The sequence below is a fragment of the Budorcas taxicolor genome, chromosome 19 (genome assembly GCF_023091745.1).
Source record: "Budorcas taxicolor isolate Tak-1 chromosome 19, Takin1.1, whole genome shotgun sequence".
Taxonomy (NCBI): domain Eukaryota; kingdom Metazoa; phylum Chordata; class Mammalia; order Artiodactyla; family Bovidae; genus Budorcas; species Budorcas taxicolor.
The window spans coordinates 13,455,804-13,473,766 of NC_068928.1; the positions used below are offsets into that span (position 1 = coordinate 13,455,804).

General features: G+C 42.2%; 1 protein-coding gene across 2 annotated transcripts in view; it reads right to left on the minus strand.

Annotated features, from left to right (window-relative positions):
- ACACA (acetyl-CoA carboxylase alpha) overlaps nt 1–17,963 on the minus strand; it is a 240,065-nt gene that overhangs the window by 131,878 nt on the left and 90,224 nt on the right. For both annotated transcript variants that reach the window (XM_052657738.1, XM_052657739.1), the window contains exons 24-28: nt 17,204–17,292; nt 13,513–13,637; nt 3,370–3,483; nt 2,052–2,165; nt 929–1,018 (exon numbers count right to left, since the gene is read on the minus strand). In XM_052657738.1, the coding sequence (XP_052513698.1) occupies nt 929–1,018; nt 2,052–2,165; nt 3,370–3,483; nt 13,513–13,637; nt 17,204–17,292 (532 nt within the window). The remainder of the gene's footprint in view (nt 1–928; nt 1,019–2,051; nt 2,166–3,369; nt 3,484–13,512; nt 13,638–17,203; nt 17,293–17,963) is intronic.

Genomic DNA, 17,963 nt, shown 5'->3' on the forward strand with positions numbered 1-17,963 from the left:
CACGATGGAACATGGAATCCTATCATCATGTGAGGTATACAAGGAGACTTTGCATTAAATAGCATAACAGCATTGTAGAACACTTAGATGTTTTCCAATTTGGGTATTTACTGAGTAGGATTCATGACAGTCTCCTCACAGAATACAAATAAAAAGTAACCCAAAGGAGCACGCAGAAGACTGTAGTGGTGTCACACCACATAAAAATCATCTAAGACACTCCTTTTCCTCACCTCCAAAAAACACCTCCTTGGCAAACTTTACAGCAGTATTTGGGGCCTGCAATTTTTGTGCTTAATGAGACAGTATGCTAGAGTGGACACAGCAAGGTCCGTGAGTCAGAATGAGCTGGGTTCAAATGCAAACTCTTCCACTTATTATCCATGTGAATACAGACAAGTCACTTAACCTCTCAGTCTTACTTTCTTCTACTTCATGAAGTATTTGGAGGATTAAATGAGAAAAATAAAGTAAAGCACCTAAAGCACAGTTCATTAAACTTTCCTTCTCACGCTGAAATAGTTCATAAGTTCATAAGAACTGCTTGACAATTCAGAATATGACTAGAATCCATTTTACTTGGCCCAAATCACAAAATGGTACTGTTCTGATCAGCCACATATTTTTTCACTTACTGTGTTACAGGGCATCCTCATCACTATGAAATGGAAGGATTCAAGTACTTGGAAAATAGAATTGAAAAATGCTGGCAGCTGTGACTGGAACCCGGAAACTGGTGATTAGTTGAGTTGGCACAGTTGAATAAAAGTAAGACCAAAGTCCAGCATTTGTTTCAGAGGAAAAGACTCTACTCTTGGGAACCAACATTAAGGCCAAAGAAGAAGGACTGATAACAACAACCAAGCAGGCCAAAGGAGTCGGCCAGAAGCTGAGAAAAAGGTGACGTCATGTTACTGTGAGAACCCACCTCCAGAGCTGCCATCCTCACGACCTGGTTGCTGTGATAGAAGAAGTTTGGTAGGACATCAAAAATCGACGTTTCAGACAAGATGAGTTTCTGGAAGGTACAAAGACAAGCTTCAACCATTACGTCCATAAGAGAACAATTCCAGTGGACAATATTTAGCATTAGAAGCATTAGTGAAACTTTGAGCATTTTGTCTGCAAACTTATAAACTTATCTTCTCTTTGCATGAAGTTACCTTCTCTCTGCCTTGGCTTTCTCAGATACAAAATGGGGAAAATAATAATACCTATCCTCAAGGGCTGTCGTGAGTGTTAGACAGTATATGTAAAATTCACAGACATGCATTAACAGTGCATTAATTATATGCTATTAAATGTTTATGGCTATTATTATCTTTTTTGACATATAGCCGAACTTAACGTTTAATATATTGGGTCAGTACTCTGCCATGGTAAACCATAGATTTGAACTCTATTTCAACTATGAACCAAATAAACAAAAATATCCTTCCCCCCACTCTGTCCCCACTTCCTTAGTTTCCCCAGAAAGAAATCTGAGAGAAAGCTAGAAGATTCCCTTGGCTAGGTATGATAATATTATCATTATTTCCAAGTAGAAAAATACAAAGTCATTCCTGACAAAATGATGTTTAAAACACAAGTCAAGGTTCTTTGAATTAGCAGTAAAATTAGCCAGTATTCTTTTATACAATTGGCTCTGTACAAAGCTTGACAGTAAGCATGAAAATAAAATTGCATGATTATTTAAGTAGCTTTTCCCCGTTTAACCAATTTATACATCTGATTCAAATATCAGAAATCAACCAGTACCACCACTTCATTGTGTCCTAGAATACTTTCTAGATAAAAGCACAAGAGGTGAAGCCCTCAATAGCACACATCCATCAAGGCAAGCCTTTGCAACCTTTAAGCTATGCCACAATTCTAACAGCATTTTTATGGGGAAAAGAAAAAAATACAAATCGTCTTATAAAGTCAAGGGATGAAACTTTATTACACAGAAAATCATAATTGACTGAAACTGATTACTTAATTAAACTATGCTTGGGAATAAAGGGGACAGCAGTGCAGAGGGGTAGAAAAGGGCTGTAATGCACGAATACCTGCAGGTTCTCGATGCAGAACTGATGTCCGTACATGTCAATGGCGGATAGGAAGATAGACTCGACTTGGTTGTGGCGAAGCTCATATGATGGCAAATGGGAAGCAATAAGAACCTAGAGTGAGAGCAAAATAAGACGCATTAAGTTCCTGAGGGAGTGATTATTCTAGGCTCCCATTAGGCAGCTCTGATATAAAAGCAATAAATACAAATTTGGATGTGCAGACATCAAAGATAAAACAGAGACTAAGTACCACAACTTCTGGGGCCTGTAACACGAAGCCAGGGCCACCGAGTACTGCGTCTCAGTTGACTCTCGGCATGATTTGCGTAGTGAGCGATCTCCAGTGGGGGGGTCGGGGGAGGGAAGGGAGAGTAAACAACCTCCATCAAGCTCAATCAGTGCAAGTGGTTTAGCCCTGTGAAGCCGCTGGAGCTGGGGACTGCATGACTAGCTGTTAACTGGGAATCAGGTCTGGCAGGGAGCAGCTGTGGGGAAGGTGGACGCTGCCGAGCTAGCCTCTTGTGACTCTAAAGGGGAGAGACAGACTAGGAAAAGCTGCTCCGACAGCTCCAGGTACTCGGTAGAGGAGAGGGCATCAGAACGTGACACCCATACATGTGAGGGGCAGAGAGAAAGAAAGCAGTGTCGCAGACAAAGAGGGACATGGTGGGACCTGAATACCCTCAGCAGGTCGCTCAGAGGTTCAATAACTTTGAGTAATTCAATGACATGGATACAATTGTAGAGAAAGCAGAAGGTCACTGAACAGCTTCAAATGCTGCTTCCCTGTCGATGCCCACACACTGGAACACAAAACACAAAGGGAGTGCCAAACCCTGGCTTCCCTGCTGAAACCTTCTGGAGTGGAAATGCAGACTACAGGGCGAAACTAACGGGACTGCTCTGGGGCTGCGCTGATTGCCAGCACCGAAGAGTCATTTCATCTTTTTGCTTTCCACACTTGATGTTTTGCTATACACTTAAAAGTTTCAGGTGCTCCTAAGCTCCCTTTGTAAAGTAAGAAATATTCAACCTATTGTCTTCCTTCAGGTTCCTTTCCTCCACCTGACTTAACAGGGAATGGTAACAGGACTTTATGATGGGGGTGGGCTCCTATTTTAAAGAAATTTGAGGTTAATCTTTTCCATTCTCTTTAAAAAAACATACAACACATGAGAACATTTGTCCTGAAGGCAATGAGACATATGTGGGAAATTGCATGACCTTTGGAAGGTGCTGGGGAAGAGCTCACAGAACGGACTGCCCAGCCTGTGAAGACCGTTCCTCCCTCCGGATAACCAACTCACGTCCTTACCTGGCGTGCTCGGAGTGCCACCTTCGCGTTGGTGGTCTTGCTGAGTTGAGTTAGCTCCGTGAGGATATTCAGCAGCTCATCAGTGAGGGTGGGGTCCCGCCCACACAGCTGATCCTAATTGTTAATGTGACAACATACACATTCATGTTAAAAAGAACTAAACCCTGAACTCTGCTCAATGTTATGTGGCAGCCTGGATGGGAGTGGGGTTTGGGGGAGAATGGATCCTTGTAAATGTGTGGCCGAGTCCCTTCCCTGTTCAACTGAAACTATCACAACATTGTTAAATTGGCTATTCTGCTGCTGCTAAGTCGCTTCAACTGTGTTAGACTCTGCAGCCCCCATGGACTGTAGCCCACCATGTTCCTCTGTCCATGGGATTCTCCAGGCAAGAATACTGGAGTGGATTGCCATGCCCTCCTCCAGGGGATCTTCTCGACCCAGGGATCGAACCCACGTCTCTTATGTCTCCTGTATTGGCAGGTGGGTTCCTTACCACTAACGCCACTGGGGAAGCCCTAAATTGGCTATACCACAGTACAAAATAAGAAGCTTAAAAAAAAGAACTGAGGTGGTGAGAACTTTGAATTGGGACAAAGAAATAAAAACAAAGTAAAGACAGCTGGATTCCTAAGATGCAAACGTCCTGTTACCTTTATCCTAAACAGTGCAGTAAAGAGATCCCAGAGGAAGCTGCTGCCAAGGAGAAGCCCAAGGCCCTCGGCCAATCAGGCTCAAAATTCCTAATGCATTTCTTTATGAACCAACGCTACACTTTAAACACGCAGAAGTCATCAGAGACCATTAAAAAGGGACAAGGGATCCTGGGTAAAAAAAATAACAGATGATGTCTCAAACTTTTAATAGGTTTTAAATAATATAAGGCCTAAAAGCTTTCTTGGTCCCTCTTCCACTTTTGGAAAGAAGGAAGAATAAGGCAAAAGGAACCACTCCTGGTGGTTTTCATTTCACAAACCAAATGTCCAGCATTCCAGGAGGGTATAGAACAGAAACATAAGCACAAATTACTCATTTAGAAACACATGCTGACAATTCTATACCCCAAATCATGTATCCTCCTGCTGTACCAAGAACCATTCCATGATACCTAAATGTGGTGAATCCTTAGATGCATTACAGGGGGAAACCAAGCTCCTACTATGTGATCCACGGTGTAATTTCAAGACTGGGTCCTTAGTCTCCAAAAAATTTAAGAAGAAAAAATCTCTATCATATTTTGAGAAAACATTTCTTCTCCAGTGCAATATCAGTTTATTCCCTAAATTCACACATTATCTATGTAATTTTCATCTAAACTGAAAAAAAAACCAAAACACTGCAGATGTAGTTTTTATAAATGCCTGTCATTCTTGAAATTTACAGAGCGATCAGTAACAGTAGTTCTGAATACCACATCACATAGTTTCCCTCTACTTGGAGTTTGAAATAACTGCCTTTATATGTTAGTCTTTTTTTTAATATTCTCTCTCATCCCACTATCAAACAGGACATGAAAGACAGCCAGATCCTAAACGGCTTCCTGTTGCTGCCTTTTAATCTTTCCCCTTTCTCGATTATTGCCTTTTTCTTAAGGAATCTCCATTTCATCTTAAACCTTCCCCATCTCAGGGATCCTCCTTATAGTCCTTCACCACAGCAGTACAGCTGTGGGGCTCTGGGGGCAGACACACATTTCCCCAAGCGCTGTTTCTACAATCCCTACCACCTTCCACGTCAAAGGGTAAACGGTTTTGGAGTACTCAACGTTAGCACGCTGGAAAGACAGTCTCTCACACGTTTTAAAGCAGGAACTATTTTCTGGTTCCCCAATCCACGACCAGAGGTCTGCTCCAGAGTAGTAAACCACGTGACGGTATTTACAGTTAAGGAAGTACAAATACTGTTTTCACTCATGCCAACAAAGGTCCGTCTAGTCAAGGCTATGGTTTTTCCAGTGGTCATGCATGGATGTGAGAGTTGGACTATAAAGAAAGCTGAGCGCCAAAGAATTGATGGTTTTGAACTATGGTGTTGGAGAAGACTCTTGAGAGTCCCTTGGACTGCAAGGAGATCCATCCAGTCCATCCTAAAGCAGATCAGTCCTGGGTGTTCATTGGAGGGACTGATGCTGAAGCTGAAATTCCAATACTTTGGCCACCTGATGTGAAGAACTGACTCACTGGAGAAGACCCTGAAGCTGGGAAAAATCTAAGGTGGGGAAAAATCTAAGGTGGGAGGAGAAAGGAACGATAGAGGATGACATGGTTGGATGACATCACTGACTCAATGGACATGACTTTGAGTAAGCTCCGGGAGTTGGTGATAGACAGGGAAGCCTGGCGTGTTGCAGTCCGTGGGGTCACAAAGAGTCGGACACAACTGAGCAACTGAACTGAACTGATTCACTCATCTGAGTGGAAGAAGAAAGTGACTGTAAATTTAGGGCTTGGTTGAGCATATGGTCACAAACTGAAGGACCTGTTCGTCCCATCCCAGGGCACAAAAGAAAGAGTAGAGAGAAAATATAATGAAGTCTCATCTTTTACTGAGAACTTAGGAGCAAAACAGAATTTCAAGGGAATATACAAAATCACCAGCACTTGAACACCCTGGCAGCCCAATGGTTAGGACTCTGCGCTTTCATTGCTGAGAGCCCAGATTTGATTCCTGGCTTCCCTGGTGGCTCAGAGGGTAAAGCAGCTGCCCACATGGGAGACCCGGGTTCAATCCCTGGGTCAAGAAGATCCGCTGGAGAAAGAAATGGCAACTCACTCCAGTATTCTTGCCTGAAAAGTCCCATGAACCGAGAAGCCTGGTAGGCTACAGTCCATGGGGTTGCAAAGAGTCGGACACGACTGAGCGACTTCACTTTCTTTTCTTTTCTGGGGAACTGGGGTCCTGCAAGCTGCACAGCGAGGCCAAGAAACAAAATGAATAAAATCACCAGCAACAAGACCATAACAAAATGGAAGGAAAGAAGAGATAACAGTGGGTAGGGAAAACAGGATAAACTTTTCCTACCTAAATCCCTCTTTACCTAAGAAAGATAATCCTTTCTGAGGTACTTACTCCAGTCTTCAGAACTACCCTCTGAAAGATCCCAACACCTAAGTGATGTCCTAGGTAACAGACTCAGCTATCCACCAGGGAAGCCCACTCTGCAAAAAGCCAGGCTAAACTCTCAATACAACAAAAACAAACACAAGCCAACAATAAAAGTCAGCACAACAAAATAGAAATACCAGCCACCTACTCAACCTATATTGGATTTGATATGGACAATCCAGGTTGACCTTTCCAGATTACATTAAAATAATCAAATAAAAATGGAGTTACCAGCTTGTCTAACTACAGATCATGTTCTAACTAAAGCACACACACACAAAAACTACTTAAAAGTAAAACCTTTTCATTTCTTCTTTCTAGTATGAGAGAGAAGGGGTGAGAAAAGGGGGTAGAGAAGCTTGCTTTCGGTAAGAAAAGTGAACTATGGAGGTTAGAAAAAAATAATACGGAAGTAATTATTCATTCACGATCACCACTTGACAATCTTCCTGGGCTCCCAGTGATAAAGTGCAGAAACCAGACCTTTCTGGAATATGAAATATCAAACACAGTATGAATAAACCACTACTTCTATTAATTTATCATGCCTTGACTCCTATATCCTCTACTTTTCTGTATGTTCATTCTATTCATTTTTGAGAGTTTGATATTGAAACTCCAACTAAAAAGCTTAATTTATCTACTTAAAAACATAATTGTAATATATAGCAGAACTATATGTGAGTTTGTTCTACATATCCCAAGTCTCTTGGTGTGTTATCATACTTTCATAATTTAAAAAATAAAAGAGAAAAAAATTAAAAATAAAAAAATTATCATGACTTGAAAATTTTGCATTTATATATTATTTTCTCCATTGTCATCACTAGAACTCAGGAAAAGATTGGCAATAGGAAAGTGTCTTGTAGAGTAATCTTCTCAATCCTCTCCTGTCCTTAGCCTCAACACAGAGTTCAGGCCCTGAAAGAAACCATGAGGGATGGAAGATGATTCTGTTAGCAGAACCACCCATCCTAAGATGTAAACCTCCAAGAGGAAGTTTATGGGTCTCTGGTCTAGACACAGATGTCCTTTGGACCACTGGACAGCCCAGCATCCCCATCTGACTCTGCTGAACATTCTGTAACAGTTAACACTAAAGGGTGATGGTGCCAGCATGTGTTTCCTCAGTGAAGAGAGGCAGGTTCATTTAAAGAGCCTACCCCCTGGTTTGGGGTTTACCTGCGTAAATCTGCAAGCCAAGATGAAAATTATTTAGTAATGGTTAAGGTTGGTAGCACACACTTATTTCTTGTTTTCATTCTTAACCTGGGTGGTAGCTAATCACAAGGAATAGCTCAGATTTGCAGAAATATAACAAGCATGCTTAAATGTCAAAACTTCCACCAAAGTTATGCAGCTGACTTCCAGGAGAGCCCCATACAGCCAACTTGATCCTCACATCCTAAAATGTGAAGGCAATTCAAAATGAGAAGAATGTGATATAATGGGCAATGTTCTTGACACATTAACTACTGTCCAGCTGGGTGAGGCACCAATCCCCAAACCAAAAATGGACTGGCAACTTCGTCCGGTCACAGCTAGATGTTTTTAAAATTCTTTAATTGGAGGAAAACTGCTTTACAATGTTGCTTTGCTTTCTGCCGTACAACGCAATTCAGTCATAATTATACATATATCCCCTCTTTCTTGAGTCTCCCTCCCCTCCTCCATGCTAACCCCTCTAGGTCATCACAGAGCACCAGGCTGGGGTTAACCCTGTGCCATTCAGCAACTTCCTACCAGCTCAAAAATGCTGTGGGGCAGGTTTAACAAGAAATGTTAATATCACCCTTATTCAGGAAACCTGAGTTTACTGAGAAAGACTTTTCTCCTTTATTATATATTGGACAAAATTATTTGCGGCTATGTTGAGAGAAGGATAGAAGGGTGTTTAAATGCTCTGGGCTCCCCTGGAGGCTCAGTCAGTAGAGAATCTGCCTGCAATGCAGGAGATCCGGGTTTGATCATCCCTTGGTTGGGAAGATGCCTTGGAAGAGGGCATGGCAACCCACTCCAGTATTCTTACCTGGAGAACCCCTGAGGACAGAGGAGCCTGGCGGGCTGCAGTCCTTGGGGTCACCAAGAGTCAGGTATGACTGAGCAATTAAGGGCAGCACAGTCTAAACCAAATCAGAGGCTCACAGGCACGCCACTACTCCTAGCAAAGCACGGGTCATTAAACATTCATGTGGACCACCCCAGAAATAAGGCAAGTAGCGAGGGAAGGCTACTCAGAATCAAGGTGGGCACAAGACACATACTCTTTCGTCTAGAGCTGTGAAGAGGTTGAGCCTTTTCATCAGCACAAAATTTGGCTAAAGAGTCAAACATCTCTGAGCAAATATAAACAATGACCTAGCATTTTCCTATAAAATTAAGAAATAAGAGCTTTCGAAAGATAAACTTCCTTTGGTTTCAATGTGGCACCATGTTCCTCCACATGGAGAAAACTGGACAAAACTTTAGCGTTTTACTTGATATTCTGCTCTCCAGATACAGCGCAAGATTGGACGAAATTTGCTAGTGAGACTATGAGGCAAGTGATGCCACCACCTGGAAGGCAGGGTGGCTTCCTCGGAGCAGCCCACATTCTGCAACACTGATTCACAGACGCTTGATCTTCTTGATTCCCACCCTCTAGGTTCAAAAGTCCCAGACATCATCGTCTAGTTCAGCAAAGCACACCATCGACAGTCCTACTTCTAGAAAGCAGAGATGGGCATGCTGGGCACATAACCATCGATCAGGAAGCCAAGGTAAGCAAAGAAAGGGGAACCAGCAGAGAATGCAAGCTGGGGGAATGGAACGCTGCCATAGCCAGGTGATGGCCACTAGAGAGAGTAATCCAAACAGCTGAAATGGCTTTTACCAGCTACCCCCACTAATGCAGCTGTGAGGTGGGGGATGGGACACCCCCCACCCGGAAGAAGGCAGATCTGAGAGCAGCCCTGTCCCAGCCTTCATCCCAGCTCCCCAAGTCACTGCTGGCCGATCCTTAGCTCAGTCACAGCAATTAACTTCTTGTTTTCCAAATCTCTGGGACGAGGTCAAAACAACTGATATTTCAAAAGCAATTTAATGATATAAAAGCCTACAGATGTTTACCAAGTTTTCTTTTGTTGTTTTTTTTAAAAGACAAATGTGAAATGCCAAAAGAAAGAAAAGGAAGAATCCATCTTTCTGGTTCACATCTTCAACCTTCCTCCTCCTTCCCCTTCCCCCTCCCCTTCCCTCTCCCTTCTCCCAGCCCGTCCTCCCCTTCCCTCTCCCTCCTCCCAGCCCCTCCTCCCCCTCCTCCTCCTCTCCTTCCTATTCATCTAAACCAAAACACTAAACAAGCGACTCTTTTCTCCAAAGTGCTTGGCCTGCTGGAAAGAAAGTTTGGGTACCATCCACGCAGGTAAGAAGTAATCAGGACGACAAGGTGGGGAAAAAAAGAACTAGCAGCAAGCCAGAGTCCCATTGGCTTCTGCCTGTCCTGACTGGCAAAAGCAGAAAGCACAGCCTCAAACCAGCTCTCTGACAGGGCCCAACGCCTCTGCAGCACCCCCCGTGTAATTACACACTTGAGTGACTGGACTCTGAAGAAAATTGAAGGCCTGAGCTCCGAACAGCTGCCATTTTCTCTCTCCATCACACCAGCGTGATTACTTGAGAAATGAACAGCCCCGGCTCAAAGCTACTCCAGAATTCTCTGAGGAAATATGGCTCCGTGTTCCAATAATGAGATTCTTAAGGCAAGCGTTACTTACAATCACTCCGCAAAAGGAGCGAGCCGAGCCCCTATATCTTACAAATTAGAATTTAAGAAACCCAGCGACAGTCTTGGACAATCATTACTCTTCTGCTGCTCCAAGGTTTCTGGGCTTTGGTCTATTTTTAGTGCAGAAAAACTGTTAAGTCCTTAAAAAGGTAATCATAATAACATGAAAACTCACTATAATTAGCTTCCTAAAACGGCAAATTCTACCCCATTTTTAGGTCCAAACTGACAGATTCTTCCACATCCTCATCATTGCCCTTTCCTGCCAGGAAAGTCTTGGCTTTAACCAAATGAGAATTAGCAATCCCTTTCATTAAAATTTAAGAAAAAAATCTAATTAGTCAGAGGTTTCTTCCCTCTTCCAGTTGAGAAAAAGAAAATCAGCAGGTTGTCAAAGGTAATATCTTCTTTGCTGAAACCTATCACTTGGAGAAGTTGAAATATTACATTGTGCTGATATTTTTTTTTTCCTTTCAAATGCATCTGCTGGTTTCCCCACCGTCTAGCCATTCTAGGGTAGCAAAGGTAATGAACTCTCCCTATGATTACATATTTTTTAAAGTGGCTCTATCTAAAAAATGTTATATCCTCCAGAGTTAGCCACCTAGGCAGATAACTGAGAGAGGGGCACTGTTGTTAACCAGAGATATGAAGCAGATAGTTTCCCTTCACTCTGAACCATGGAATAAAATATAGCAGAAGATGTGTAGTTTTTTTCCCTCTAAGAAGAAAGGATGGAATTACGGTACCAAGAATGCCAATCCCACAAAAAGGCAAGAAAGAAAACCACGGGAGCAAAAGGTAATATAGTCTCCCCAAAACACAAACATGTAGCAGCAAGGCAATTAATTGTTCATGGAGTAGAAGATTGTTCGTGGGATGGGACTGGTGGGGGGAGGTGTTGAAGACGAGTCCTGCTGTCCTCTGATTCCTAGAACGAGCGAGAAAAAACGACGAGTGGAGAACTTACAGATCATCTTTAGAAATCCTCCAGCCCACAGAAACTCTACCCACTGGGCAAAGGTGCATCAGTCCCACTCGTGTTTACCAGTCTCAATTCTCACTGCCTCTTTCTACTAATTCTCAAATTACTGAGTTATGGGGACAAAAGCATGTATCTACTACTAACACAATAATCTGAGCTTAGACATCCATATAAATAAGACAGAAAGGGATCAAAGAAGATGAGGAATAAACTGAAGTGTTTTCTGAGTCGGGAAGGAACAGTACTAGACTTCTAACAGTTATTTGTTGTTATTAAGTTTTGGATATGAGAGCCATTGCTCACATTCATAGAACAAACAAAAGTGATAATGGGGCAGTACACTGGCTAGATAGGGCTTCCCTGGTGGCTCAGTGGAAAAGAATCCACCTGCCAATGGAGAAGACACAGGTTTGATCCCCGAGTTGGGAAGATCCCCTGGAGAAGGAAATGGTAACCCACTCTAGAATTCTTGCCTGGGAAATCCCATGGACAGAAGAGCCTGGTGGGCTACCATCCCTGAGGTCACCAAAGGGTCAGACACAACTTAGCAACTAAACAACAACGTTGGCTAGATAAGACTCCATTTTAAAGCTACTGTCATGAGTGACAACAGGGATGGGGAAACATGAGGCAGCTTTAAGTGGAGTCAAGGACTCTGAGTTCTTGTGTAAGATGATATGAATAAGCCCCTTCAATAAATGGTGCTAGGAAAACTGGACAGCTACATGTAAAAGAATGAAATTAGAACATTTCTTAATACACAAACATAAACTGAAGGTGGATTAAAGACCTAAACAGAAGATCAGAAACTATAAAACTCTTAGAGGAAAACTTAGGCAGAACACCCGATGACATAAATCGAAGCAAGATCCTCTATGACCCACCTCCTAGAGCAACGGAAATAAAAACAAAAGCAAACAAGTGGGGCCTGACTAAAAGCTTCTGCACAGCAAAGGAAACTATAAGCAAGGTGAAAAGACCACCCTCAGAATGGGAGAAAAAAATAGCAAATGAAACAACTGACAAAGCATTACTTTCCAAAATATATAAGCAGCTCATAAAACTCAATACCAGAAAAACAAACAACCCAATCAAAAAGTGGGAAAAAGACCTAAACAGACATTTCTCCAAAGAAGACATACAGATGGTCAACAAACACATGAAAAGATGCTCAACATCGCTCATTATTAGAGGAATGCAAATCAAAAGCACAGTGAGATACCACCTCTCACCAGTCAGAATGGCCATCATAATAAAGTCCACAAACAATAAATACTGGAGAGGGTGTGGAGAAAAGGGAACGCTCTTGCATTGTCGGTGGGAATGTAAATTGATACAGCCACTATGGAAGACGGTATGGAGATTCCTTAAAAAACTAGGAATAAAACCAACATATGACCCAGCAGTCCCACTCCTAGCCACATAACCTGAGGAAACCAAAACTGAAAAACACACATGTATTCCATTGTTCACTGCAGCACTATTTACAATAGCTAGAACCTGGAAGCAACCTAGATGTCCATCGACAGATGACTGAATAAAGTTGTGGTACGTATACACAATGTATTATTACATAGCCATAAAAAGGAATGCATTTGAGTCAGTTCTAATGAGGTGGATGAACCTAGAGCCTATTGTACAGAGTGAAGTAAGTCATAAAGAGAAAGAGAAATATCATATTCTAGTGCATATATGTGGAATCTAGAAAAATGGTACTGAATAACTTATTTACAGGGCAGCAACGGAGAAAACAGACATAGAGAATAGACTTATGGACATGCGGAGAGGGGAGGAGAGGGTGAGTTGTATGGAAAGAGTAACATGGAAACTTACATTACCATATGTAAAATAGATAGCCAAGGGAATTTGCTGCATGGCTCAGGAAACCCCAATAGGGGCTCTGTATCAACCTAGAGGGGTGGGATGGGGAGGGAGACGGGAGGGAGGTTCAAAAGGGAGGAGATATATGTATACCTATGGCTGATTCATGTCGAGGTTTGACAGAAAACAGCAAAATTCTATAAAGCAATTATCCTTCAATTAAAAAAATGAACTAATTTTTAAAAATGATATGAATAATTGGCAGAACAGTTCTTTCCCAACTGGAGCAGGTTCCTTCAGGTCAAGGGCAAAGACGGGCATGAGAAACTATTAACCCACAACCCAAGCCCCGCCCATCCCAGAATCACACAAGGCAGGAGCTTTTCCTCTGACCAGAGCCATCACAGGGAGAAACACTTTTTCGTATCGTCAACCATCCTTACAGGTTCTGGAAAACGGTACTCACGATAAGCATGGTGACCAGAAGATTCTTCTTGGTGACTTGAGCGTGAGAGAAGATGTAGTTCAGTACAGTGTTCATATCACTCTTGTTCTCCTCCCGGAGGGCGAACACGCATTTGTCATAGTGACCTACAAGCAGCAAAAAGAACTGGTCACCACCCACATATGCACGTTCACATTTATATGCTATTTAGCAAATTAATAAGCAGTAAGAAGAAACATCTTGAGAATTTTCTTAGGTAGATTTCTATAGAATTGGCAGTGTGGTTTATTAAGAATAACTCTGAGCTAGGAGTCAGGTGAGTGAGTGAGTGAAGTCGCTCAGTCGTGTCTAACTCTTTGCGATCCCACGGACTGTAGCCCATCAAGCTTCTCTGTCCATGGGATTCTCCAGGCAAGAATACTGGAGTGGGTTGCCATTTCCTTCTGGTATAAAAGCCCTGGGCTCAAAGCTTAGCTCTGTTACCAAATTGTGATGCACTCCTAGGCAAATCACTTTACTTCTAAGTCTTATTTTCATTTAAAATAATGACGCCACCAAAACTCCTGTATATGTCTCCTTAATAAACATGTGTAACAGTTTCTCTAGAGCATGTCATCTAAGAGTGAAATTGGTAGGTTGAAGAATATAAATAAGTTCAATTCCATTACATACTGATGAACTGTTTTCCAAAGTGGTTGTAACAATTTGTACTTCTACTTATAGAAGTCGTGGAAGATGATGTGAATTTTAAATTTTTGCCAACCTTATTGTGGTTTTGTTTCATAACTCTCTAATTAGTAAGAAGATCGAACATCTTTTCATTGATCATTTGGGTGTGATCATGTGTGCTTCCTCTTCTGCAAATTATCTTTTTTTTATATGTTGCCCATTTTTCTATTAGGTCATCTTTTAATTATTGACACAAGGCAGTGCTCTATAGATTCCAATCCTTTCTCAGTTGTTACAATTTGTAAATATCTTCCTCCACTTTATGGCTTATATTTTCAAAGTCTCTTTACAGGATCTTTTCATGAACAGAAGTTCGTAAGTGAGGTCAACTTATTTGTCCTTTTCCTTTATACTTTGTTCCTGCTGGTCTTACATGACAAAATCTTCTTGGTCTTGAGGTCATAAGGGTATTCTCCTAAAAACTGAGTAGCTTTGCCCCTTTAGTACGTGTTTAAGTTTTAAATTAACCTGGAATCAATTTTTGTGCATCTTGTCTAGGCTGCTGCTGCTGCTATTGCTAAGTTGCTTCAGTCGTGTCCGACTGTGTGACCCCATAGACGGTAGCCCACCAGGCTTCCCCATCTCTGGGATTCTCCAGGCAAGAACACTGGAGTGGGCTGCCATTTCCTTCTCCAGTGTGTGAAAGTGGAAAGTGAAAGTGAAGTTGCTCAGTCGTGTTCGACTCATAGCAACCCCATGGGCTGCAGCCTACCAGGCTCCTCCGTCCATGGGATTTTTTAGGCAAGAGTACTGGAGTGGCTTAACATTGCCTTCTCCGCTTGTCTAGGCTAGGGATCTTTTTTCTTTTGGAGGGGTGGTGGCAAATGAATAATCCATTAACCAGTAGCAAACTATCCTTTCCCCATGACTTAAAACACCTGCCCTGTTGTAAAGTAATTTTTCATATATCTGCCTCTGGATTAACAGAGGGTTAACAGCCAATGTTCCATTGTTCCATTAATCTGTCCTAACACCAATATCACAATCTCTTCATTAATGTGGCTTTATCTCAAATCTTGATATTAAACTGGACAAATACCTCCATAGTGTATTTCTTTAGAAGAATCTTGGTTACCTTTCTTTCATGTGAATTATAGAACTAGCCTGACAAATTCCATAGAAATACACTAGTAAGATTTTTATTGGAAAGTCAATGAATCTACAGATGAACTCAGAGAGAATCAACACTTTGCAAATATATATATTCCAAACCAAGGCCATATTTATCTAGATCTTCTTTATTGTTTCTACTGATTACAACTTTCTCCAAAAAAGGTTGCACATTTTTTTGTTAGACTTATTCCTCGGAATTTCATATTTTGGGTTGCTATTTCAAATGGAATATTTTTCTAAACTGTTATTATACTATAAAATTTTAATTTTGTATATTGACTTTTTCAATTTATTTAATTAATTTATTTATTTTGGCTGTGCTGGGTCTTTGCTGTGGCGCAAGCTTTTTTTCCTCTAGCTGCAGCGAGCAGGTGCTACTCTTTAGCTGTGCTGTGTAGGCTTTTCATTGTGGTGGCTTCTCTTGTTGAGGAGCACGGGCTCTAGGGTGGGTGGGCTTCAGGAGTTGCCATGAGTGGGCTAAGTGGTTATGGCGAATGGGTTTAGTTGCTCTGTGGCATATGGGATCTTCCCAGACCAGGGATAGAAACTGTATCTCCCACGCTGGCAGGCAGATTCTTTACCACTGAGCTACCAGGGAAGCCCCATATACTGACTTTTGTATCCAACAACTTTGCTAGATTTTAAATATACTTTGAGGCTTTCCGGGTAGACCTCATGTCATATCTAATAGTGGCTGATGTATTTCTGTACTCTTTCCCATACCTTTACTCCAGTCCTCATTCTTTTTTATTCTTTTTCTTGCCTTACAAAAGCAGCTGGGATATCCAGTACGATGCTGAAGAGCAGTAATGATAGCAGGCATCCTTGTCTTATTTTTAATCTTAAAGAGATTGCTTTCAACATTTTACCACTATGTATGATGTATCCTACAGATTTTTTTGTAGGAGAACTTTACATGATAAAAAGTACCAGTTCATTCTCAGTTGGCCAAGGACTTATCATGAATGGATATTCAATTTTGTCAAAGGCTTGTATCATCCATATCTTAAGATGATGGCCATGTTTTTTCCTCTTCTTATCCATTACATGATAAATGATTCACATATTAATCAAGCTTACAATTGTGGGATCAAGACAACTGGGTTGTGACGTATTATTTTACTCACTGCCAGATTCAGTCTGCAATATTTACTTGAGTATTTCTGCTTGTCATGAGTGGCAGAGTCATCCTTTAAAGATGGAAAAGTGAGCGAAACAGAGCAAAGAGCATGAAGAGGCAATCTTTCAAACTCTGTGGCGTTTCACTGCCATCTTGTGGCAGAAAGCAGGATCCGCAGTATGGAGCTTTAAAATCTTAGCCACGGTGCTTTAGAGACGTGGTAAGTCATTAGTGACACTATACAGAGAAAGCGACGGATAAATTCCACCCAAACAATACACTGAAAAGCACTGGAAGATCTGAGCCTTTTTCAGATGCCTGTGGTTCATTCCATGGATGAGCTGCTGAGAGGCAAGCTCTTCGTAGGCTTTCTCAATTTCAGCCTGGTCTGACTCAACTAACCCTCACTACACAAGGTCAAGAAGAGGCCAATGGGGAATGCTAATCTCTACTACAAAAATTATGTCAGCCCTCTCGCAGAAGCACACTGATTCACAGCCTCATCAAGCTGTGTTTTGTTGTTGTTTCTTGGTGCTAGTGGGACAGAGCAGTTTAGTTTTCAAGGGACTGGTGAAAGGAGGAAGACGGTTGTTCGTGTCAAGTGGTGGTGACAGGATGGACTGGCTCAGCTTTCGGTCAGCGCTCGAAGGAGACACTCTCGGGTACAGAGCCTCAGGAAGGAGACGCTCTCGGGTACAGAGCCGCAGGAAGGAGACGCTCTCGGGTACAGAGCCTCAGGAAGGAGCTTACCGTTCTGGAACTGAGTCTCTACTCGCAGGTACTGCCGCAGCAGGTCCATCACCACAGCCTTCATGTGTCCTCGGATGCCACTGCGGTACCTAGGTAGAGAGAGGAAGGTATAGATAAATAACATAAATTCAAGTCTAGAAGAAAATCCTGACAGGCTAACACCGTTAAATAGCCAACCATGAAATAATAAACCCAAAGCTTACTAGGCTTCCTATAGAATGGCCTTCCCCGTGCATATAGGACAGGACAGGAGCCAGTCTAGAATCAATTAACCAGGTCAATTTAAATTCAAGCCGGCCTCCCTGGTGGTCCAGTGGCTGAGAATATGCCTGCCAGTGCATGCGACGCAGGGTCGATCCCTGGTCTGGGAGGAACCCACATGCCGTGGGGCAGCTACGCTTGTGCGGCAACCACGGAAGCCCCCACGCCCTAGAGCCCGAGCTCTGCAGGAGATCCACCGCCGTAAGAAGCTGGTGTAGCCCGCAGCAAGAGAGTAGCCCTGCTCACGACAATTAGAGAGAGTGTATGCACAGTGACGTGGACCCAGCACAGCCAAAAATAATAAATAAATACCATAAGTCCAAGTCTAAAAGAAATGTGGCCACAGACAAGACTTTTTTTTTCTTATAAAGAAATGGAGAAAAAAAGAGAGAGAAAGAGAAAACAAAACCAAAACCACTTGATAGCCCTACCCAACAACACACTGGTTCAGTGCCCCATTGCTAAGCAAAAATGATCACCACACCCTTGAAATGGCTAA